Source organism: Giraffa tippelskirchi, chromosome X (genome assembly GCF_054371585.1).
Source record: "Giraffa tippelskirchi isolate mGirTip1 chromosome X, T2T-mGirTip1v1.2.pri, whole genome shotgun sequence".
In the NCBI taxonomy this organism is placed as follows: domain Eukaryota; kingdom Metazoa; phylum Chordata; class Mammalia; order Artiodactyla; family Giraffidae; genus Giraffa; species Giraffa tippelskirchi.
Genome location: NC_137289.1, coordinates 50682129 through 50707182, shown reverse-complemented (window position 1 = coordinate 50707182; position 25054 = coordinate 50682129). Strand labels below are relative to the sequence as shown.

The 25054-nt window shown below is 49.6% G+C and overlaps 1 protein-coding gene across 1 annotated transcript in view; it reads left to right on the top strand.

The window, feature by feature from the left end:
• The window catches only part of FRMPD3 (FERM and PDZ domain containing 3), a 63695-nt gene extending 57022 nt beyond the window's left edge, over positions 1-6673 (top strand). The window contains exons 13-14 of the mRNA XM_081567896.1: positions 1325-2146; positions 3720-6673. Coding sequence (XP_081424022.1) covers positions 1325-2146; positions 3720-6673 — 3776 coding nt within the window. The remainder of the gene's footprint in view (positions 1-1324; positions 2147-3719) is intronic.
• The last annotated feature ends 18381 nt before the right edge of the window (positions 6674-25054 follow it).

The window sequence follows — 25054 nt, the reverse complement described above, 5'->3', positions numbered from 1 at the left end:
ACTGCCTTTTACAACTCATGTGACCTTGGGTAAGTCACAAAATGAGTGGATCAGTTTCTTTCTCTGTAAAATGGGGATAATGATAGCATCTACCTCATTGGGTTGTTGTGAGGATTAAATGGGATCATGTATATAGCCTTAGCCTAAGTTAGTGTTTGCCATCGGTCTGTCTGCTGATAGCAAAGGAAACTGGCATTGTCTGAGTATATTCTCACAAGTAACATGAGAAACCAAAAAAACAGACTGAAAGAGAGAAGCCATTCAGAAAGAAAGCATTTGCTATGAATAATCCTCAGATCTACACACTTACCATTGTTAAATCTCCTCTGTGAAAGTCTTCTCTGATCATTCTAGACTGAAGGCCTCTCTCTCTCCTCTGAACTCCTCCTGCACTTACTGTCTCTAAAATACATTTGGTAGGGGACTTCTATGGCAGTCCCGTGGTTAAGACTCTGTGCTTCCAATGCATGGGGTGTGGGTTCCATCCCTGGTCAGGGAACTAAGATCTCTCTTAAGTGAGGCATGGTCAGGAAAAAAAAAAATACTTGACTAGAATATTTTGCCACATGTACGTAGTGCAGGCAGGCTAGCCCTATATGAATACAGAGAAGTGATGTGATTTGAGGAATTGAAAAAAATGCTCTCCCTACCCTCCTCCCACATAATGTACATGCCAGCATCTCTCTCATATGCTTGACACATTCAGATGCCCCAAATTCTACTAGTAGAGCTTTATTCTTTTAGGTGCCCTCCATTGACCATCCTCTTTGAAATACACAGTCTTGGAATTGTACTACCTGTTGTACACTTTCTCACTAAAGCACTACTAACTTGTCAGATTCATTTCCTTCTACTAGAAGAGATACAACGTCACACAAGTATAACACAGGCTCTGAATAGAGTAGGGTTGGAGACAGTGACAGTTCCGAGGGAACATGAAACAAACCTCACCCGTACAGCTGACTCTTGGACCAGACACATACCCATGTAAGAGTGTAAGCTGTGCCCAGACACCAAGGTGTTCACCCCCACCCCACCTCACCCCATGGCTTTTCCCATTGCAGAAAAAGCCCCCTGTGGGGGCCCCCATTACCCCCATCCCTGGGGACTCTTAGCCACCCAGGCCATTCAGTTCTACTCACTCTGCTTTCAGGGTCAGCAGCAGCCTGGCTGCCCCTTCCCTCATCTCTAGCAGCCAAATCATGCTCTCTCTCAGTACCCACCACCCAGCTGGGCACCAGAGACCCAGGCCCGAGATGCCAAGTGAATTCAGCCACAGTCCTCAGCACCAGGACTCATCTGTTGATTCTCTTTCTGGGTTTAGATTACATGCACAGCGCCCACCGCCCTGTCACTGGGGGCCACCTGGGGAAAAAGGAGAGTAGTTATGTGGGCAGCATGGGCACCAGCCCCAGGAAGTCGAGCCGCTGCACGCCCCCACCTGCCGACTCTGAGCTTGTCAGCTTTTGCTACCTCCACATGCGGGAACAAAGGAAGGAACAGGAAAGCCGGATGGATGTCAATGAAAACTTAATCTTTTTTGAGGAGACCAGGCCCCGGACCAAGTCTGACCCCACGTCCAAGAGCTCTGGCCAAGGTTATGAGGCAATCCCTGATGACTTTGATGCAGCTAGCCTAGACCACGAGCCCTGTGCCAGCAGGGCCCGCTCCTACACCTTGGACAATTCCCTTGGGGCTGAAGCCCTGAACTTCTACTGTGACTCTTGCAAAGCCAAACTCCAGGAGCAGCTGGGCCCTCGCAAAGGTGGGAGGTCTGGCTCCTCTCGTGACAATATGGTGGACTTGATGTCCCTCCCACCCCCCGGGAGTGAGGAGGAGGAAGAGGAAGAAGATGAGAGCACTTCACTGTTGCCTGCCATTGCTGCCCCCCCTCCTGGTTTCCGAGACAACAGTTCTGACGAAGATGACTCCAAGCGCCGGGCTGCCCAGAGCCAGGAGCAAGGACGCCACCTGCGGGGGCTCCTGTACGATGAGATTCCAGTGACACTGATTGACAGCGTGCAGACCCGGACAGTCCGAGATCATGCCCAGGAGCTAGATGATGCCCTGGTGTCCACTCTGCAGGCTCTGGAAGCCCTGGCAGCCTCAGAGGATGGACCACATCCCCCACCCCCACAGACTGCAGGTAACAGCCCGTTCCTCCTCTCTCTTGCCTCCCCTTCCTTGTCCTGGCCAGGCAGGGCCAGCAGGTGACATTTCTTCTTCTCAAGCAGAGGTCAAAGTCAGCGTTGTGTGCAGGGCAGTGGATGACCCAGAGGCAGTTCAGATAGGGTAGGGGGAGCGATGATCCTGTGGCAGGGAGCTACTGCTCACCCCCCGCTACAGGTCCGGCTCTCACCATCCCATCGCTTTGGAAATGTCTTGCGGACAGACCCCAGGGATTGGGGCCGTGACAGCTACGGAGCCAGGCCAGGATGGAGGATCAGAGCAAAATTGTGAGAGAGATAGAAGACAGGCAAAGAGCATCCAGCATGCATGTGACTGGAAGAAAAACAAAATGACCAACTAACCACATAGGGACCTGGGATCAGAGGAGCCAGGAGCCATCACTGCTCAGGGCTAAGGCCTTTATCCCGCCTCAGAGTTTTGGCTCTCAGTCAGACGCACCCGAGTCCTGGCTCCTTCACCACTTTTCAGTGTCACCTTTGCTTTTCCAAGGCACTTAACCTTCTCTGAGCCTCACTTTCATCATCTTAAATGGATTTGAGAACAACAGTCCTATCTCATAGGGGTGTTGTGAGGATTAAATTGAGATCATTCCTGCAAAGTACATAAACACTTCCTAGTACATAGTAGGGATTCAGTAAGTGGTAGTCATTGTTATTATTTGGTAGGAAAGCCATACAACATGCATGCTATTCCCTGTTATAGACCCACATACATCCATCTTATAAACAAGCCTACATGTCTGACATGCACCCATAGTCACATGTACATCCTTCCATACACATATGCCTAAAAGAGGTCAGCGCTGTAGTGAAAGGAAAGAAATAGGGAGGAAGAAGGTATATGGGAAAGCATGTGAGGCGAGGACAAGTGTAGACAGAAAGTAAAGCTATTGGGGTCAGAGGGAGCCTAGCTGACCAGGGCGAGCGTGTGCCTTTTCTGTTTGTAAGAGCATCCTTGGTGTTGGGCAGCCCCTATGTGTTTGGCCCCCAGGCCTAGCATGACTCTCTACTCAGAATCTGGAGCTCCAAGCACTAGCTGCTCCCAGGCTAGAGGCCCATGTGGTAGCCAGAGAGAAGCCAAGGTCTGCTAAATGGTCTCAGCTGCGGGGACAGTAGGCCAGCCCGGCCAAATGAGGAGTGCCAGAGAGAGGAAGCTCTCTTTGTCAGCTCTCTTCAGGACAATTAACAAAAATTTCCTAGGCTGTTGAGTCTAAAAATAGTGACGATTAGCATGTTATGTTGCCTGTGATTTGCATGTTAATTTGCCACCAAACTGCCCAGATCTTATCTCTGGCCTCTTTTGTTTCTCTTTTGGATTCCAGCCCTTCATCACCGCTCTCCCAGCTTGCCTCTCTTTGTCCCCTCCCCTCCCCGCTTCACACCCTCAGCCCTGCAGGCCCCCCAGGGCTGACTGGTTTTTCCCAGCTTGAAATCCTGTTGACTAACCTTGACCCTCACAGACCGTCTACATATGTTTGGAAAGGACTTGACCTGAGTAAGTGCTGCAGACCCCTCTTCCTGTCCCTCCAGGTCTGATTGTGCTGGCCACAATCACCCCTGAATCATCACTGGACTCGGGCCATGAGACCAACTCTTCAGAGCTCACAGACATGTCAGAGATGATGTCGGCCATGAAGCAGCACCAGAACACCACCTACTTCCTGGCCCAGCACCTCAACAAGGACAGCCTCCTGGCCCGCAAGGACCTGCCCTTCCGGATCCAGAGTTGCGCAGCCCAGGCTGTTCTCACGGCCCCTTATTCTCTAGGGCGCCCGGATCCCAACCCATCCCTCCAGCCAGTAGTTGCAGGCCAGAGTCCCGGTCCCCCCGGTGCTCGGAGGAAGCTGCCCCCATCGGAGGCCCAGCCACAGCGTGAGCGAACGTATGCCCTGGCAGTGCACCCAGCACTGTCCCCACAGCTGAGTGAGCCAAAGAATCTGAGCCTGCTGTCCCCAGTTCCTGAGGACAAAGGGCCTGGCCACACTAGAGCAGGCCTAGAGATGTCACTGAGGGCGGCCACGCCATCCCTTAGTGAAGAGCAGGTCTCTGAGCTAAGGGAAAATCTGCCCAAGGAGGTCAGGTTGAGCCCCAAGCTTATCCTGGACCCAAAGGGCAGCGTGACCCCAGCCATCATCTCAGCTGCCCTACAGCAGGTGGTCCACACTAAGAGCCTACCTGCTCCTGCCGGAGCGTTGGGGAACACCCCCAGCAGTGGGGAGAGAAGGCTAGAGGCCAGCATGGGCAGGTCAGAGGTCAGCCTGGTAAGGCCGGAAATTAGCACAATGGGCGGCAGTGCCACTAAGAATCTGAAGTTCAAAATGAGCCCTGGTGCTCCAGAGACCTCACGCAGTTCCCAGCAGCAGCTGAGCCCAGAGGTCTCTTCCAGCTCCAGAGCACCCACAGGCAGCCGAGCTGAGAGCCTGCACCTCTCCCCACAAGAGGACAGGCTGCCTGTTCAAAGTTTTCCTCCCAAAACCTATCTGTCTCGAGCGAGTCGAGAGTCAGTGGGCAAGCAAGGTACTGGGGAGGTGGCAGGCAAGGGCGGGCCTGAGGGTGCCAAGCCTTCTGTGCACAAACAGGGCACCGTCTCTGGCCATGGGGAGAAGGGGCAGCTGGAAAGCACCCCTCAAAGCAGCAAACTTGAGGAGACCAGCCTGGTCCCCCGAGTTGGCTACCCCATGGTTCTGCAGAGCCCCAGCTGCCCGCCACGAGGCCAGAGCCCACTGAGGCCTCAAGCCGCCAGCCGGCAGGTGAGCACTATGCCCTCCAGAAAGATTGAAACCACCCTGGATGGAGCCCACTCAGCCTCCGAAGGCCCTGCCAAGCCCAAATCTTCCCGGGGTCCTTTCCGGCTCCGTAATTTATTCTCTGCCACCTTCCCAACACGCCAGAAGAAGGAGACCGATGAGCGGCAGGCCCAGCTGCAGAAGGTGAAGCAGTATGAGCTGGAGTTCCTTGAGGAACTCCTCAAGCCACCAAGCCAGGGGGAGCTGCCGGGCGCCGAGTACCTGCAACCCCCAGCGCCAGGCCGCTGCAGTTGCCAGCTCCGCAGCAGCCCCGTGCAGCAGGGACCCGGCATGTCCCGTGAGCAGAGGCGCAGCTGCGATTGCAAGCGCATGTGCAGGGCGGCCCGGCCTCAGGCTCCCCAGACGCCGGTGCCCAGCCTCCGGGGGAAGGATCGGGACAGGGTCCCCCCTACCCAGAGGCAACCAGAGGCCGGCCCAGGCTTGAGCCTCGACACCCCCACCAGTGTCAGGCGCATCCGCTCCACCAGCCTGGAGTCCCGAGAGTGCCGATCGGACCCTGAGAGTGGTGTTTCTTGCCTGACCACATGTGCCTCCGGGGGCGAGTGTCTCGGAGCTCCCAACTACAGGAAACTGATGCGCCGCTACAGCATCAGTGAGCTGGACCAGGGTGACAGGGCCTCACTGACCTCAGACATCTACCCGCACCCACCCCTGGGCATGCTGCCCAGGGAGGCCAAGGAGGTAGAGGCGGGCCTCCCCCTAGGCGTGGGTCCCAAAAGCAAGTCGCTGGAGTCCCCGACCTTGGGAGACCCTTCCTACGTCCATGTCGCCCCTGAGACCAAAGGGCCCCGACAGATGGCTGTGTTCTCACTACCAGAAGAGGTGTACCGGAAGCCCGTGGAGCTGGACGAGGACAGTGAGAGCGGCAAGTGCTGCTCCATCCGCTACTGCTTCTACTACCGCAAGTGCGACATGGCAGATGACGCCAGCGATGGCAAGGACGAGCTCTCATACTCCATCCCCATGAAGATCCTGCCCGGGATGAAGCTGGACGAGCAGGTAGTGCCCGTGGTGAGCAGGACCCTGCAGGTGCTGGATGCCGCCACCTGCAGCAGCAGCAGCCCTGAGGCATCCCGCACCCAGGAGATCGACCTGCGGGTGTCCACCTTCGAGGGAAGCCTGGCCAAGATCAATGCCCTGCGGGCCCATGCCTATGGCCTGCCGGATGGCTTCCTGGCTGCCCGGCTGGACACCAACGAGCTGCTGACGGTCCTGCGGCAGTGTGTGGCCAGTCCTGAGGCCCGCGCCCCCAAGCCCTATGTCTCCCAGATCTCTGAGTACAAACTGGAGCTGGCTCTCAAGTTCAAGGAGCTCCGGGCCTCCTGCCGCCGCGTGGCCAACGTGGACAAGAGCCCCACGCACATGCTGGCAGCCATCACGGGCAGCTTCCAGGTGCTGAGCAGCCTCATTGAGACCTTCGTGCGGCTGGTGTTCATCGTGCGCTCTGAGGCCCAGCGCCAGGAGCTGCTGGCCAAGGTGGAGGAGGTGGTGAGGAACTACACCTTCCTGCTGCGTGCAGCTGAGGAGTCCACTGCCCGGAACCTTAACCAGCAGCAGCAGCAGCAACAGCAGGCAGCAACAGCTATGGGGGCAGCTGGGGGCCACCCACCGGGCTCCCCAACTTCAGCGACTGTTATGAGCACATTCACCCGCTCCTTAAAGACCCTTATTAAGTAGGCCATCTGCCCAGGCCTGCCCCCCTTCTCCCAACTGTGGCCCCAGGTTTGAGCTTTGTGGTCTTTGCATCTTGTGGTGAGTATATGTGTCTGCTGGGCCAGTCAGGGCCCCCCTGAGCCCTCAGTCTCCAGAGAGTGACAAGTCCCTGGATTGGAGTTGTCCCTGAGGGCTCCAGGCAGCTGCCACCCTGGGTATCCTCGCCCCTTCCCTGGCCTCTGGGCGTCACTGTGAGGGCCATGCCCCCCCCCCCCGTCACAACGCCCATCACAGAGCTGTATTTTCTCTCTTCTCTAGGGCTGAGACGTGACGTCAGGTCCACTTCCTGCTCCATCGTGGGAGTCAGAGGGAGGCAGGCCTGAAGCCGGAGACCCGTGGGTCTCGAGCTCCTCTTGGCACCTGTTCCCCTCCAGGGCCACAGCGGTGCCAAGCGAGCGGAAGGGAGAGGGCACACAGCCCAGATGTGCCCAAGCTCTCACTCACTCTGCAGGAGCCACCCTGAGGGCTGGTGCCCAGGTGGTGGGTCTGCAGAAAACAGCCACTCTGGGCTGTTGGCGGCCGGCTCTACAGGCTGGCAGCCTTGGGAGCACTCGCCCCTGGGCCCAGTAGCTCCACACCAGCCATCCCCAAAGTGCCCTGTCCCTCGCTGATGGGCAGGGCAGCTCAGTCCACTAGGGAGCAAGCATCTGGGATTACCCCGCTTGTCCTGGGTAAGGTACCTGGTGGCCACGTCTGCCCTGGGGAGACCCAGTGCAGGCCTCGGAGCCTGCCCTGCCCAGCCTGGCCCAGCGCAGGGGCTGTCGCTGCCAGCATGCGACTCCTCTCAACATCTCTCTACCAGACAGACTGTCCTTAGGAGTCCGACTTAGCTACAGATTGGGGGTGGGGGGTGGGGGGTGGGGGGCAGGGGGTCGGGGATGGGGGGGTGTCGATGACTATATCTTAAACTTCTGGAAGCTAGCGTGATATGTTAATCCTGAGTATATGCTTTTGGCTGTGTATTGACCCTGTGGATTTGTCTCTCTAAGAAAAGAAGCTGAGCGCCTTACCCGGTGCAGTCTTGCACCTCTCTCTCTCCCTTTCTCTCTCTCTCTCTCTCTCCCCTCCCCCGGAGTCATCTGGAAGGGAATTCACACTGTTTCGCATTCTCCTTGACACACATCTGCTGCCGTCACCGTCCCCCTACAGTGTTCCTGGGAGTGAAGACACGGAGTCCCTACTAATTGCCCATTGTAGGGAACAAAGAAAGCCAATGTTTCTTCTGTATAGATTGCTTCTCACGCACCTCTCCATATCCCCCATTTCCCACATGCTCGTGCCCTATGTCTGCCTCATTCATCGTTCTATGAGAGGCTCATGTGAAACCTCCCGTCCTTATGTGAGTTTTATAAAGATGTGCTCAACCCCCACCTATCCTTACTACCCCTGGGTGTGATAAAAGACCCCCTGAGTGGCGATTCCTCCTGGCAAGGATTAGGGGAGCTTGTTCTGCAGAAGCCAGCGCCCCCCTCTTCCTTGCCTCTCTTCCCACAGGACCAAGTTGTTTAATGGGCCAGAGATGCAGCCAGGTGGGGAACCCTTGCCCCCACGACCACTGTGAGCCCACGTGCTGACATGGTCTCCCTCTTCTCCCAACCTCTTGATCCTGCCTCTTCCCCACTTAGGCCCCGCCTGTGTCATTCATTCCACCACCATCCTTCACCTCTCCCTCAACCTCATGGACAGGACACATTTTCTAATGTCTGTATATAGTATATATACTACATAAAATATATAAATTCTATATATATATACACTAATTTATGTCTTGTTTTTCAAACAAGAATGATTAAATCTATTCATCTTACTATCCCAATAAGTCTTTGCAGTGCCTCTGTGTGGGAGTCCTTGTGTCCTTGAATTGTCGGTTGCTGGCAACCCTCTGAATGCTCCCACTGGGCCCCTCACCCATCTATCTGGGCCCCGGTGGACAAGGAGAGCTGAGAACCCTGCTCTTCCAGCCTCCCCTTTGCCCCTCTTAGAAGTCTCCTGTTGGTCACAGGAGTTGGATACTGTACTCCTTTCGCTTGAGCCTGGGGCCTTTGGCTCAACTGGCCACCATGGCTGCCAGCTCAGAGCTGACTGGGCAAGGGTAGCACAGAAACACCGTGTGCTCCGTGCTGAGAGCTCTGGACAGCCTGGGAGTTGGGAGATAGAGATTTAGGTCAGCTTTCAAGTTGCTTTGGGAAATGGGGCCTCTCCCTCTGAAACTGCTCCCAGTTACCTCAGAACTAGCCTGTAGTTAAAGCTAGCCAATCCTTCGCAATGGCCTCTGGCAATTTCTAGGGACAGGGGTATTTCCATACAATAGAAGCAACCGGACCCTAAGCAGAGCTGACTTCTCTGGTTTTTCAGAGAGTTACCTAATGGGGGGTGGCGATTCTATTTCTCCTGTTCTGGGTCCTTGTAGTAATCATAGGTCTCACAAGTCTACGAGATACCTTTGTGCCAACTAGGAAAAGTTTCTCCCTGCTGCACCTACCTGCCATGATGAATCTGGGGGGGGACCTAGTCCTCTGGGTGACGCTAGGCCTTTGGACACATAGCTTGGTAATTTCAGCCCCACTTGCTTCGCTGGCTGAGTGTACATCCTATACAACTGTGCTTGGGCACAGATGCTTTTTCTCATGTTTACAAAGGTCATGGCTAAAGTGGTTTGGAAGCCAAGCATGGAGGAGGAGCCAGAGACAGCACAGTCAGGCTGGGTGGCTCTGCATGTTGGAGGCCACCCAGGGTGACAGGCCTAGACCTGGTGGCAGAACTCTTTGGAGAAATACCCGCCAGGGATACATCCCATGACATCAAGGTTGGGACTGTTGAAGTCAGTCCCAGTGTGAATGGAGGCCTGCCGCCACTCAAAATGACCTGACTGGACAGTCCAGAAACTTGCGGTCCTGTACCACACCAGTAGCTCCTTATAGTCAGAAAGCATTTCTTATTCAGTTCTATAGTTAGGTGCGCACCCACACAGTACCTGCCTGGCACATAGTAGGTGTTCAATAAATATTTGTTGAATGAATGTGTTGAATGAGATGACTGCTGTGAGAGAGTCCTGCTGCCAGACCTCTGACCCTCGTGAAAAAGGCCCTCTCTCTGGGAATGGCTAACCCCGGTCAGTGCAGTTGGACGAAGCCCAGCAGCCTGGCATCCTCCTGTGAAAGATGAGGAGTCACGTCCATTACAGACTTTGCAATGGTCTCTGGCGATTTCTAGGGAGAAGGGTATTTCCATACAATAGAAGCAGCAGGACCCTAAGCAGAGCTGACTCCCCTGGTTTTTCAGAGATACCTAACGGTGGGTGCTAATTCTATTTCTCCTGTTCTGGGTCCTTGTGGTAATCACAGGTCCCCACAAGTCTATGAGATACCTTTGTGCCAACTAGGAAAAGTGTCCCACAGACTCAGAGCTGAGTTTCACCAGTTACTTTAAAAGCTTCACAAACTCCCCTGAGGCGCTCAATGGGCTCCTTTTCTCCTGACCCGGGGTGGTTCTCTGCAGTAGCCGGGAGACCTGGGTGGGGGGTGGCACAGGCTTCTCCCCGCCAGCACCTTCCTCACCATCTTTGGCCTGAGCTGGAGCTGGAAGCTGATCCTCTCCAGCCATCCTGTACCTGGCACAAGTCCCCAGAGCCTGACTCCTGCCTTTCCAACTTCAGGCCATTCGAGGAAAATGGGTTCACGCTACTGGCGTGGGCCCAGGATGTCTGTGGTGTTGGCACAGTCACATTTATTTTCCAAAATGCTATCAAGACACTGCAGATCATAGGCAATTTCATCAACAATGAATTGAAAGGGTCTGCCTGAGCCAGAACTTCTGCCAAAGGGGCAGGGAAGGATCGGCTGCCAGCACTAGGAAGGGGCATGATTTTCTGTCTTAGGATCAAATTTCTCCAAAGAGCCACTAGGATGGGAGTACTAACTGGCTGGGAGCCAGACTGTGGGTGTGTGTCTTCAGAGGAAATGACCCCTGAGGGTTCAGTCTCGGGTCTGGGCAAAATGTCCTGGATTCCAGGTGGGTTTCTTAGTTTCAACACCCTGATTTGCTGGGAGCAACCATTACATGAAAACCATGGAGGCCTGACTTCTCACAGGTACAGAACTTCTTGTTTCACTTTGGGTTTCTGCTTCCCACTCATGATCACGGCCCACACATCACCAAGTCTGCAGGTGCTGCCCATGCTCCCAGTATCTCAGGGACACTGTCTGGTGCCCTCACTGACCTTTCCAGCTGAAGGTTCTGGACCTACCACTTAGCAGCGTGCTCACTGTGAGCTTCTTGCCCTCCCATCTGCGATGACTGTCCTTCCCTCTGCATATTGACGCCTCATTCTGATGTTCACTGCTTTGGCTGAAAGGAATATGAATAAGTTTGGAGACTTCCACAACACAGAAAAATTTGATCCCTGCCTTTAAATGTGCGCACACACACACACACACACACACACACACACACACACACACGTGTATGAGCATCTACCATATGCTGGGTGCTGTGTTAAGTACTTTACATGCATAATCTTACCGGGTTTCCCAGGTGGCACTAGTAAAGAACTCACCTGCCAATGCAGCAGATGCAAGAGACATGGGTTCGATCCCTGGGTCAGGAAGATACCCTGGAGGAGGGCGTGGCAACCCACTCCAGTATTAGACAGAGGAGCCTGGTGGTGGGTTACAGTCCATGGAGTCACAAAGAGTCAGACACAACTGAGTGACTTAGCACACATGCACACATGCCTGATCTTATTTAAACTTTCTAAGATCCTTAGAGATACTACAATCATATCCACTTTTCTTGGAGGAAACTGAAGCCTAGAGAGGTTAATTCACTACCTTGGTCATACAGCTGGTAAGCAGTAAGCTAGCTGGTTTCCAAACTCAATCCAAGCTTTCACCTGCTACCCTGCAGTGCTCAGCCTAGCGCCAACTTTAAAGCCCCTCTCCCTGAAAACAGAGGCACAGGCGCAGCCACACTCATCAGAGGATGGCCTGTAACTGTTGCTCAAGGTACAGGCAGCGTGTGGGTCATTGGTAAGGTTGGGGTGGAAGGTGTAGGATACTGCAAGCCCAGCTGACTCTTCACCTGACGGCCCCAGTGCCATGTGACTCTCAGAACCAGTGGAGTTGTATAGAGCAGCTGTGTCCAAAAAGTCACCATCATCAAAATGAGGGCAACACCCCTCCCCCATGTTCCTCAAATTGGAATCTGAGTCTCCCATGGCTATGACCCATACTCCTTATGCACTGGCATTTTTCTCAAAGATTTTGCAGGCAAATATCACATGAATGATATATTCAACTTTTAAAAAATACTTGTTTTACTTATTATTTATTTATTTGGCTGCACTGGGTCATAGTTGCAGCATGCAGGATCTAGTTCCCTGACTAGGGATTGAACCAGGGCCCCCTGTATTGGGAATGCAGAGCCTCAGCCACTGGGCCACCAGGGAAGTCCCTATCTTCAATGTTTTTATGTAAAAATTTGGAGAGAAATGAAAAAGTTGAACTTTCTGTAAAGAAAACATATCATTTCAAAGACACTCGAGACTCATGGTTGATACTTCTGGCTTCATTACCATGTCTACCTCACCAGCGTCCAGGTTCACCCTTTTCTACCCCTTGATATGCTTTGGTGGAAATGCTGGACACGCTCTGAGTCCATCAGATGAACTATATAGTGATGCAGGTCCCAAGGGGAGGGCGGCTGTGGCTCACCTATTTCTGTGCATCTGGGCCCTGGGGGTCAGGCAGCTCTTTGGGTATGAGAGACCTGACATGACAGGGTGTCAGGAAGGGGCACCAGGAGGAGATGGAGCACATTATCAAAGTCTTCTCAGCCCCAGTGTTGCCTCTTACACACTTTAGCACAGGGTCAGTCCCATGATTTAGTGGTAAAGAATCTGCCTGCAATATTCAGGAGACATGGGTTTGATCCCTGGGTCGGGAAGATCCCTGGGGGAGGAAATGACAACCCACTCCAGTATTCTTGCCTGGGGAAATCCCATGGACACAGGAGCCTGGAAGGCTACAGTTCATGGGATCGCTAAGAGTCAGACATGACTTTGCAAATAAACCACCAACCACAGCCCTGGGCACAGACTGAGGGAAGTCAGATTCTGTGCCAGCCGAAATTCCTTCCTCTGCAATGAGCAGGCAAAGCAAGGTGGCCATGTGCATAAGGTGAGCGGTTCCCCCTAGAATCAGGGCTCAGTTCTATTTTCAGCCCAGCCGCTGACTTGCCATCTGATGGGGTACAAATCATTTCACCTCTTTGGATCTCTTCTCTAAAACAAAGATGACTGCGTCTTCAGCCTCCCTCTGCAGCTGGGAGGATTAATGAGGTGGTGCTGAAAAAAAAAAAAAAAAAAACAGCTGTAAAAATCCCGAGTCCTAGCTGTAGAGCTTAACAAGTGCAAATCGAACTGCTCCTTTTGCAGCCAGTCCACAGAAACTAATTAAGCTTGTACCAAGAGCCTGGCACTAGGAAATTGAGTGTCTGTTTCCTTCAAATATCCATTATTTTCCGTCAAAACCACCTTCCCCTCAAAAAGGCATGTGTGAGGTCTCTGCCCTCTCGGGCCTTTCTTTTGAAATTGGGAAGCCCCCCTGCTCCCTCAGTAGAGACCCCCATCCTGGGACCCAAGGCTCCCCGTCAGGCAGACCCAAAGCTCTTCTCAGCCATTGGCCAGTACCCCAGCTTGTTTCTCTGACACCTTCCTCTCCTCTCCATTCTCATCCTCTTTGCTTTAAAGCAGCTATAATTCAAGGAAACTTGAACTTCTCATGTTTTTTTTTCCAACATTCAGGCTTAGTTCACAGGAAACAACTTTCAGTTTCAAATTCTTAGCCAGCTTCTCAGGGACAGCTTCAAGTTCTTGCTGCAGCGCCTGTGTTTAGCTCCCGTGCATCTCATTCCCACCTTCGAAGTTTGCCAACCTATGGCAGTGGGCCAAGGGCAGCAGGAGAAATGATTTTTGAAGACCCATGGGGGCAGGGAGTGGGGAGGCAGTTCAGCTCCCAGATCACAGCAAGACGGCTTAGAAGGCAAAGCTGGCTTTGGTTCCCACCCTCTGGTTCCTTCCCTATCCCTGGTTCTCTCTCCGCAGGACACTCTGGGCCCTCAAGCATTTCTCTGGCTTGTCAATGCCCTACATGGTAATAACCCTCTAGGCCTCCCCCTCCTACAAAATGACCTCTTCCTCCTCTTCCACTCCCCACATAAAAACTAGTATTATAGGCCTTTGTTTGGTTTCGGAGCCATCTGATTAACACACAAAGCAATTTATACCGTGCCTCAAGGCTTCCTGCAAAGCTAGCTTTAGTCAAATCCAGTGCTGGATGCAATGAATGTGATATTTGAATTTGTATGCATGCCTGTGACCTAGGTAATGTGGCCATTGGAAATCCCTTCTCTCAGTTACGGCACTATGCCGGTGGGGAGGGTCTAAGCCACTGAGGTAAACAGAGTTCTCTTTGCCTTCTCTAGAATCCTAATCACTCAATCCCTCAGCCTGTCTACTTGTAAACTCAGAAACCCACCCATCTCTCCCTACCTCATATAAAAAATATTGGGGCGGGGGGGTCAAGCCACACAGCCTGTGAGATCTGAGTTCCCCATCCAGGGACTGAACCCATGCCCCCATCAGTGGAAGTACAGAGTTCTAACCACTGCACCACCAGGGAATTTCCCTCATATAAATTTGAAGGTAAATCTGCAGTATGGGCAAGCCGTTTGCAGATTCTTATTTCCTAGTACAATTTAGAGGAAATGGTACATTTCCTATAAATTTCTGCTTCCTAGTACAATTTAGAGGAAAGGGGGGGGGGATGCCATATAGCAATGGCATGATTCTTGGCCCCCAAGGACAGGAGAACTGGTAGGAAACAGAGACAAGGACAAACATTCCTGCCCCTTTCCTAGCCTGGCACAGCAGAAATGTACAATGCCTCTAGGGACCTGGAAAAATTCAAAGAACTGAGTCGAAAACAGGCAGATGTTCCCCCTGCTGAACAATGGAAGAGGCTTTGATCTGACTTGCCGTTTCTGCAGCCCTGAGCCCACGCTAGCTTGGCTCTGTAACAGAGCGGCACTAGGAGCCAGGAGATTTGGGTTCTACTTGCAGCTCTTTCAAGAACTAGCTGTTTGACCTTGGGCATTCACTTCCCTCCTCTGAGTATCAGTGTCTTGCTATACATTAATAAAAGGAGTGGGTTGAACTAGAGGGTCTATTAGCTTTAAAAGAGCGCATTTTCTCTACATTCTTTCATATACGCATTTTTTTTTAGACAAAGACAAATACTTCTAGCATCACCCAAACATTCCCCAGGTCAGTAATTAAAGTGGGAGAACTCCCCAACTCATAAAATTTAAGCACCAGAACAGACCACGGAGTCAGCTTGGCCCTGCTGCTTTTATCTAATCCCCTTCTGTCAAGGGGGATAAAATTTCCCATTTCTTAAATCCCCAGATGATTCTAGCTCCCTGGAATACTGACCTTGTACAATAAAGCCTACATTCACATGAAACCAACTCACAACTAGAGAGTGAAATCCATCTAAAGGGTTCAGGCAAATCCTATGGTAAAGCAGCAAACTTGGCTTTATGAGATAAATCTTCTGGAACAGGACTGCATTTTGTTTGTCTGTTTGTTTTTGTTTGTTTGGCCTTGCTGCATGGCTTGTGGGGTCTTACCTCTCTGACCAGGAATAAACTGGGTCCTTAGCAATGAAAGCACAAAGTCCTAACCACTGGAGTGCCAGGGAAGTCCCAGAACTGTATTTAAGATAGACTTTTGTTGGACTTTCCTGGTGATCCAGTGGGTAAGAGCCCACCTTTTTCCAGTAGTCATGTACGGATGTGAGAGTTGGATGATGAAGAAGGATGAGAGCCGAAAAACTGATGCTTTTGAACTGTGGTGCTGGAGAAGATTCTTGAGAGCCCCTTGGACTGCAAGGAGATCAAACCAGTCCATCCTAAAGGAAATCAAGCCTGAATATTCATTGGAAGGACTGATGCTGAAGCTCCAATACTTTGGCCACCTGATGTGAAGTGCCCACTCATTAGAAAAGATCCTGATTCTGGGAAAGATTGAAGGCAAAAGAAGAGGATGACAGAGGATGAGATGTTGGATGGCATCACTGACTTAATGGATGAGTTTGAGCAAACTTCGGGAGATGGTGAAGGACAGGGAAGCCTGGCATGCTGCAGTCCATGGGGTCACAAAGAGTCAGACATGACTTAGCAACTGAGCAGCAACGCAGGGGGTACAGGTTCGATCCCTAGTCAGGGAACTAAGATCCCACATGCTACAAGGTGTGGCCAAAAATCAGAGGAAAAGAAAAAGTAAACCTAAAGATAAACTGTTGAGAATTCCTTGGCAGTCCAGTGGTTAGCCCTCTGAACTCTCAATGCTGAGGGCCCCAGTTCAATCCCTGGACAGGGAACTAAAAATCCCACAGGGCACATGGGAAAAAAAAAAGAAGATAGACTTTTGTTAATAAAACCATGACTTACATTTATGCCCTTTGCTCTTTCAAAGGACTCCTAAAGTGAGTCCTTTTGAAAAGCTGTTCTACTCACCTCCTAATATATCTTCGGCATCAGTTCGGATTTTCAGTTCAAATTCTTAAATCTTTAAAATACATCCACTCTAAGGGTCTGTGCTAAGGGCTATGAGAGATGCATGGTCTCTGGCCTCAAAGAGCTTGTGTGCTCACTGAAGGCACAGAGAACATAAGTTGGGAGTTCAGGGCCCATAGAAGGGCTGACTGTTGAGGGCTGGTGCACTCAGCGTGGGCTCAGCACATCGAGCTGTCTCTACAGAATGTAATGTGCTTTGTGGTGGCCTTTGAAAGCCCTTTGGTGTGCTGACAAAAGAGAGACACCCACCTGCCATCACCCTGGCACTGAGTTAGAGTTGGCTGAAAACATGAAAGTGAGGATATGAACAATGAGAGGCTACACTGGCCTTGAGAGGGAAGAATCAGAACATAGGCAGGAGATAGAAAAGAGAAAACAGCTTGAAAGAAGTGCTAATACCCAGAAGGAACAGGAAAGTTTGCTTGAAGATGACAAGGAAGTCCAGTTGGTCAAATCCACTGCTTAGAAGGAGCCCCGCGCTCCAGGATTGAAGTGGCAGGACCAGAAGAGACTCTACTGTAACTCCTTCCTTATATTTCTGCAGGGGATGGGAGGAGAGAACCAGAACTTTCTCTCTGCCTGCTGTTAAAGTAGTCATTTACGAATCTGTAAAGCTTCCCAAGGAAAAGGTCATGTTTTATTCATTTCTGTAATCCAAAGGCTGAGCACTGTTATCTTGCCCATAGTTGCTGCCCAAGAAATCCCTGCAGAAGAAATGACTGAATAAATGGATAAATTTAGACCCTCCTATAATGCTACAGTCTTCCCAGGTGGTGCTAGTGGTAAAGAACCTGCCTGCCAGTGCAGGAGACATAAGAGACAAGGGTACGATCCCTGGGGTCACGCTGAAGAAGGAAATGGCAACTCACTCCAGTATTCTTGCCTGGAGGATCCCATGGACAGAGGAGCCTGATGGGTTACAGTCTATGGTATCACAAGAGTCGGACACAACTGAAGTGACTTAGGATGGATAATGCCTGCTTCCCTGGTGGCTCAGACAGTAAAGAATCTGCCTCCAAGGCAGTGAGACAAGGGTTCGATCCCTGGGTCTGGAAGATCCCCTGGAGAAGGGCATGGCTACCCACTCTAGTATTCTTGCCTGGAAAACTCCATGGACAGAGGGGCCTGGCAGGCTATAGTCCTTGGGGTCACAAAGAGTTGGACACGACTGAGCGACTAACACTTTCACTTTTATAATGCCTGGAGAAGGAGGTGGCAGAGGATGAGATTGTTAGATAGCATCACTGACTCAAAGGACATGAATCTGAGCAAACTCTGGGAGATAGTGGAGGACAGAGGAGCCTTGCAACAACAACAATGTAATGCCTGGAATCTCAGAAGGAAGCAAAACCAGACCTATCCTATAGAGAAGGGAGGGGATTCTCTCAGCGAAGAGGGTGCTTACAAAATTCTCCCACTAGCCCCTGGTGGCTCATACAGTAAAGCGTTTGCCTACAATGCAGGAGACCAGGGTTCAATCCCTGGGTCGGGAAGATCTCCTGGAGAAGGAAAGGGCAACCCACTCCAGTATTCTTGCCTGGAAAATCCCATAGACAGAGAAGCCTGGTAGGCTACAGTCCATGGGGTCCCAAAGAGTGGGACACAATTGAGCGACTTCATTTTCACTTTCAGCCCTGAGCTTTGGAGTTAGTTGGAAATATGAAACATGGGCAGGAGGACATTTATCAGCCCTTTCTAGAACAAAATAGTTTGCGTTCTCCCCTTTCCTTCTCTCCTGTTTGGGGACCAGGACTCCAGTCCTTTACCCTTAGCACCCTGAAACTGGTATTCAAAGCCCTCCACAACCTGGTTGTTTGTGTATAACTCAGTGTCAACCAGAGAAACAGACCCAGTAGGAGGTGTATATTAAGGGATTTCTTATAAGGAATTGGCTTATACCATTGCAGGGGCTGGCTGGACAAGTCTGAAATCTGTGGGCAGGTCATCAGGAAGGGGAGGTTAGAATTCTACTAGTGGAATACCTTTTTCCTCAGGGAAACTGAAATTGTCCTCTTAAGACATTTCAACTGATTGAATCAGACCCACCCAAATTGTCTAGGAAAATCTCCTTTACTTAAAGACAATCAATAGAAATATAAATCACATCTACCAAATACTGTCACAGCAACCCCAAGATTAGTGTTTGATACAATAACTAAGACCACTGCCTAGAAAAGTTGATACATAAAACTTACCATCATAAGCTTCTGAGTTGCTTTCTTGCCTGAGCTCCCAACATACCTTCCCTCACTTCACCTCCCCATCTGTGCATTTACCTGCCCCAAGGCCTTTGATAAACCTGAGACAGGAAAGGGGCAGGGCACAACCTTTAAAATAATGACTTAGATGTTGAGAACACAACATAAACTGGTTAGAAGTAAGTAGGCCCAAGATGGTAGAAGAGTCAACTTCCACTAGAAGAGCTTGAACCTCATTAGATGCTCATTGTAATACATCAACTTTGCTAAATGACACACCTGGGAATTCCCTGGCAGTTCAGTGTTTAGGACTCTGCACTGGTTGGGAAGATCCCCTGGAGGAGGGCAGGGCAACCCACTCCAGTATTCTTGCCTGGAGAATCCCATGGACAGAGGAGCCTGAAGGGCTACAGTCCATAAGGTTGCAAAGAGTCGAACACAACTGAAGCAACTTACCACACATACATGCAATTCCACTGCAGGGGGCATGGGTTAGATCCCTAGATAGGGGAGTAAAATCCCGCATACCATGTGGTGTGTCAAAAAAAAGAAAGACATACCCACCAGCGCCATGACAGTTCTGAGGCTAGCCATAAAAGACTAAAAAGTGGATAGTGACCTAATTCCCTGGAAATCTCTGTCCCTTTCCCCAAATAGTTGGAATAATCCTAATCCTCCCACTCATTAGCTATGAAATTACCCAGCCCATAAAAACTAACCACACCAAGGGTGAGGGAAAGGGTTAGTTAGGGAGTTTGGGATTGACATGTACACACTGCTATATTTAAAATGGATAACCCACAAGGTCATACTGTATAGCACAGGGAACTCTGCTCATTGTGGCAGCCTGGATGGGAGAGGTGTTTGGGGGAGAATGGATACATGTATATGTATGGCTGAGTCCCTTTGCTGTCCACTTGAAACTATCACAGCACTGTTAATCGGCTATACTCCAATATAAAATAAAAGGTTAAAAAAAACTAACCATCCCATATTTCAAGGTCTCTCACTTTCTGAGATGGCCCACACTCTGTGGAGTGCATTTCTCCCAAGGCCTCTCTCACTTTCTAAGACAGATCACATTCTGTCTATGGCATGTATATTGTTAAATAAAACAGCTTTCATTTTACTATGGCTTGCTCTTGAATTCTTTCCTGCATGAAGCCAAGAACCCACAGTTCGTGGCCCATCCCAGAGATTCACCTCAGACCTGGGATATGACCATCCTTTTTTACCATGCAACAAACCTCGCTGATCTTAAGAGACCCATTTCCTTCAAGACTCTTCCCACATCTTCACAATTTGACTGCATTTCTCACACCCCTTCCCCCCCATATTTAACCTTATTTCTGTATCTGTCTTGCATGCTAGGAAGAAAAGATTGTGTACTGTTTGCATTTCTGCCCTCCATATAGAAGCCCTGACATATAAAAGGATATTAGCATATTTCCTTGGAATAATATCAAACTTACAGAACTCATCATCATTTACATGTAACTCAGCACACTCTTTTCTAAATTTCATATTTTAGGATCCTTATGCCAGCCTCATGCACACTGTTCCTATTCTGATGACCTAATTTCCAGTAGTCATGCACGGATATGAGAGCTGGACCATAAGGAAGGCTGATACCTTTGATTGATGCTTTAGAACTGGGTGCTGGAGAAGATTCTTGATAGTCCCTTGGACAGCAAGGAGATCAAACCAGTCAATCCTAAAGGAAATCAACTCTGAATATTCATTGGAAGGACTAATGCTGAAGCTCCAATACTTTGGCCACCTGATGTGAAGAGTCAACTCATTGGAGAAGACTCATGCTGGGAAAGATTGAAGGCAGGAGGAGAAGAGGGTGGCAGAGGATGAGATGGTTGGATGGCATCACTGACTCAAAGGACATGAGTTTGAGAAAATTCAGGGAGAGGGTGAAGGACAGGGAAGCCTGGCATGCTGTGTCCATGGGGTCACAAAGAGTCAGACATGACTGAGCAACTGAACAACAAATTTGTCCATGTTCATCCATCCCTAAAGGTCTGTGGACATTTTTTCCTAGATGACTTTAATTCAAGTCTCCTTTAAACTTTCTCCTCAGGATTACCTTACCTACGATAAGGACTAAGACTCCCATCCCCCATGCCCTAAGGTTGTTTACCTTTCTAGGGAGAGAAAAATTGAATAAAGATAACAGCTTTTTCCCCACACACATTTATATTCTGGAATTCTCTGATTAGGTGACTTAGTTTTTGCCCTAATGGGATCATTATTAGTTTTAACCCAATGAGCCCAGGGTTCTTTGATCATTTATATGGAGAGAATATTCCTTGTGTTCATAAAGTTCTCCAAGGGGTCCATGACATCCAAAATGTTGAGATTTACATCTCTCATCTCTCTTCTTAAACCCTGCAGCTACTGGCCCAATTAAGGACATTACTAACTTACCTCCCAAGCTGGTTTGCCTGCCTCCAATCTTCTCTTCCCTATTATTAACCCACACAGTTAAATTTGCCAAAAGCACAATTATGCTCATGTCATTCCCTTATTCCAGAATAGTAAATGGCTTCCCATCACCTGCAGAATAAACTCAACATGGTACCTGATACGCCAGTCAAGGCAGACTACTTACCTTTCCTCAACACCTCTACTTCCTCACCTTTTCTTCCTCTCAGGGGAGAACCATCTCCTCCCAATCATTGCCTGCTGTCAACAAAAAAGTTAATCAACAGTCGATCTAAGAAAGAATGAAAAATGTTATTCAAGCCAACCTGAGGATTGTAATCTGGGAGACAGTCTTTCAGACAGCACTGAGGACTGTTCTGCCCATCAGAGGTCAAAGCACAGTTACATAAGTTTTTGAGACATTTGTTGTTGTTCAGTTGCCCAGTCAGGGATTCCCTGGTGGCTCAGATGGTAAAGAGTGCCTGCAATGTGGGAGACCCAGGTTTGATCCTTGGGACAGGAAGATCCCCTGGAGAAGGAAATCGCAACCCACTCCAGTATTCTTGCCTGGAAAATCCCATGGATGGGGGAGGCTGGCAGGCTACAGTTCACGGGGTCGCAAAGAGTTGGACACGACTGAGCGACTTCACTTCCAGTCGCCCACTCATAGCCGACTCTTTGCGATCCCATGGACTGCAGCACGCCAGGCCTCCCTGAGACATAGAGTTATACATCAAATCACAGTTTGATTGACAGCTTACATAATCCTGATCTGTGCATACAAAGTGAGTAGTGGGTCATCATGACCCATCACAAGAATGAGAAGGAAGTTTATCTCCTAGAGTGAAGTGAAGTCGCTCAGTCGTGTCCGACTCTTTGCGACCCCATGGACTGTAGCCTACCATGCTCCTCCGTCCATGGGATTTTCCAGGCAAGAGTACTGGAGTGGGTTGCCATTTCCTTCTTCAGAGGATCTTCCCGACCCAGGGATCGAACCCAGGTCTCCCGCATTGTAAGCAAGATGCTTTACCATCTGAGCCACCAGGGAAGTCTACTAGAGAGGTCTGGTTAATAATAATAATACACAGTAAAAGGGAGGGAGTAGGCCCAGATGGGCAAAGAAGAATTTTGTCTTGACACAAAATATGAATTTCATTTCATCACTGCCAAAACCCTGCCCATCCTTCAAGGCCTATCTCATGTGCTTTCACTGACAGAAAAACTCAGGATATCCCAGGCAGAGGTGACATTTTTTACCACTGAGTCTGCATTATCACTTTGTTTGGGTTGGATGTCTAGTTGTACCTCCAAAATCCCTTTTTCCTCTGCATCCTGAGTACAAGGCATTTCCTAGTCTTTCTTGCAGGTAGGTGTGACTTGCAACTAAGCTCTTGCTATGTGACTAAGCTCATTCCAAAGGGATGTGATGGAAAATGAAATGAGCAACTTCCACAGCCCTTCAGTCAAGTCTGACTCTTTGCAACCCCAGGGACTGTAGCCCGCCAGACTCCTCTGTCCATAGGCTTCTCCAGGCAAGAATATGGAGTGAGTTGCCATGCCTTCCTCCAGGGGATCTTCCCAACCCAGGGATCAAACTTGTGTCTCTTACATTCACTGCATTGGCACTTGGGTTCTTTACCACTAGCACCATCTGGGAAATTCCACGTGACTTGATTAAAAAGAAATTCCTTCTCTGGACCTCTTCTCTTTCCTCCTTCCCACGGACTTGAAGGCGGATGTGCTCATGACCTAGCATGGAGCAGAATGCTCCCATTGGCCTGGGAGCATGTTATACAAGAGAGAAATAGTCTGTGTTATTTGAGCCACTGTGTTTTAGGGTCTAAAAGCAGCTTGTCCTTTACCCAAACACAGAGTTCTGTAAGGTAGTGTATTAAATTGTACTGTGTCTTATAAATATTTGTATAAATGTCTCATCTTCTTTACTAGGAAGTCATCTCCTAATTTGTCTCTCTGCTTCTTATCTTGCTGCTTACACTCTATTCCTTTTAAGAGAGAAGTCAGCTCATGTCATTCTTTGGTAAAAACCCTTACTCAGTAACAGCAAAAATCCTTTAAATGATCTTCACGGTCCTACATGGTTGACATCTTCCCACCAATCACTCTTATCTCACTGATATTATTTTCTCTTACAGGTGTGCTCCACCCCTGTGGTCCCAATATTCACTCTGTACCAGACACACCAGTCTCCTTACTAGTCTGTGAACAAGTTAGGTGCACGCCTTCCCTGGAGTTTTTGCTGTGCCCTCTGCTTGTCCCAGATATCAACATGGGTCACTCCTTTATCTCTGTGAGGTCTTTGCTCAAATGTCACCTTCCCATATAGGCCTTCTCTGACTCCTCTACTTAAAATTAGACTCCCTCTTCCCTCCACAACCACCATGGCACATTTCCCCTGATTTTTCTCCATATGGTTTATCACCACTTGATATATTACACAATTTCTTCATTTACATGTTTATTGTTTGAGAATGTAAACTCTGTGAGAGCAGGGGTTTCTGATTGTTTACTACTGTATTCTTGGTGTCCAGAACAGGACCTGGTACATTAGAAGAATTCAATAAATTTTCAATAAATATTGAATGAACAAATTCCCTGGAGGCAAATACTTTATAGTCCCCTCAATGCCTAGTATACTGCCTTGTGTGCAATGAAGCACTCAGTAAATATTTGATGAATGAATTGTGATGGAACACTACTAATATTCTGCCTGTAGTCTACTTCCTTCTTCAAGTATTCCTATACACCTGGGCTTATATTGAATTTCTGAACTCATAATATTATACCAAAGGTCAGAAGGAGAGGTCCTCTGTGGGCACTGCTGAAAATGGCAGGAAGAGAAAGCTAGGGTGCTGCTTGAAATATTTTTTGCCTTTGCCACTTGGACAAATGCCTTTCCATCTCTGGTCTCCATTTCAACCATATGTAAAACGAAGCTAGTAGACTAGATGATTTCTGAAGTCCTTTCTATTTTTACAGCTTGTAGTTATGAGCATTATGGCACTTCTAACTAAAATTGTGTGATTCTAAAATTGCATGATTTTTGTCTTACTTCTAACCTCTGGTTGGGATATGCTTAATGAAAATGTGGTGTGAGAATAAAGGCTCTCTTTGGTCTAATTAGCTGGTATCATCATAAAAGTAATAAAATAGTGGTGTAAAAGGACACATTAGCAACAGGTAGAATATGATGCTGAGGATAACACCAGGCAGATAGGACCAAAAACTAGGTTTTCTGACTCCTTCGGGGCTCTTTATCTGAAGTTCTATAAGTATACTGTACTTTCTTTCCTTTCCAAGGGTCAGATAAATCAGACCTTTATCAGCCAGATATTGTGGAAAATCCATACTCCATCACCTGTTTGAACGTACTTGGTCCCAGTGCTAAAAACGAAATGTGACTTCTCTTGCAGTGTCTCTGGATGACTCAGGTAGCTTGCCCTCAGTCACTTTCCCCTTGGGACTTGTCTATCAGGCAAAGGGGACAGTGAAATTACCGGTTTGCCCTTTGGATGAGCCTGAGCTATGGGCGTCTGTCTGTGATGCAGTTGTGCTTTAAGTTCAGCCCCATCCTTACAAAAAGATAAAAATCATGTTCAGAAACATGCAAACTCATGTTTGTATGAACTGTGGCTGCCATCCTGAGAAATAGATATTTTTAAAAGAAACTGTAAAAAAGAAAAGAAAAAGGAACTGTAAACCAGAGCCAGGCTTACTTTCAGGTGCTGATGGGAAAAAAAAAAAAAAAAAGCTTGGCTGATTTCCCGCTTGCAGGAAAGATCTGGCCCTACGCGTCACCAGCATCCCTCCAGCCCCATCCAAACCCGGGCTTCTAGGCGTTCAGCCCTCCCCGACTGCCTCGCTACAGGGGGCGGGGCGACTCGTTAGCCTCGCCCCCTTCAGGGCCTCCAGTCAATCCTTGAGACAGTAGTGGGTAAGTGGAACTACAATGAGGACACGCCCCCGCTAGCGCTCAGCCAATCGGAGAGGGATGGGTGTTAACTTCCCCGCTGACTCCGCCTACCCGGCGCTGGGCAATTTAGAGCCGCGCACCCGGCGG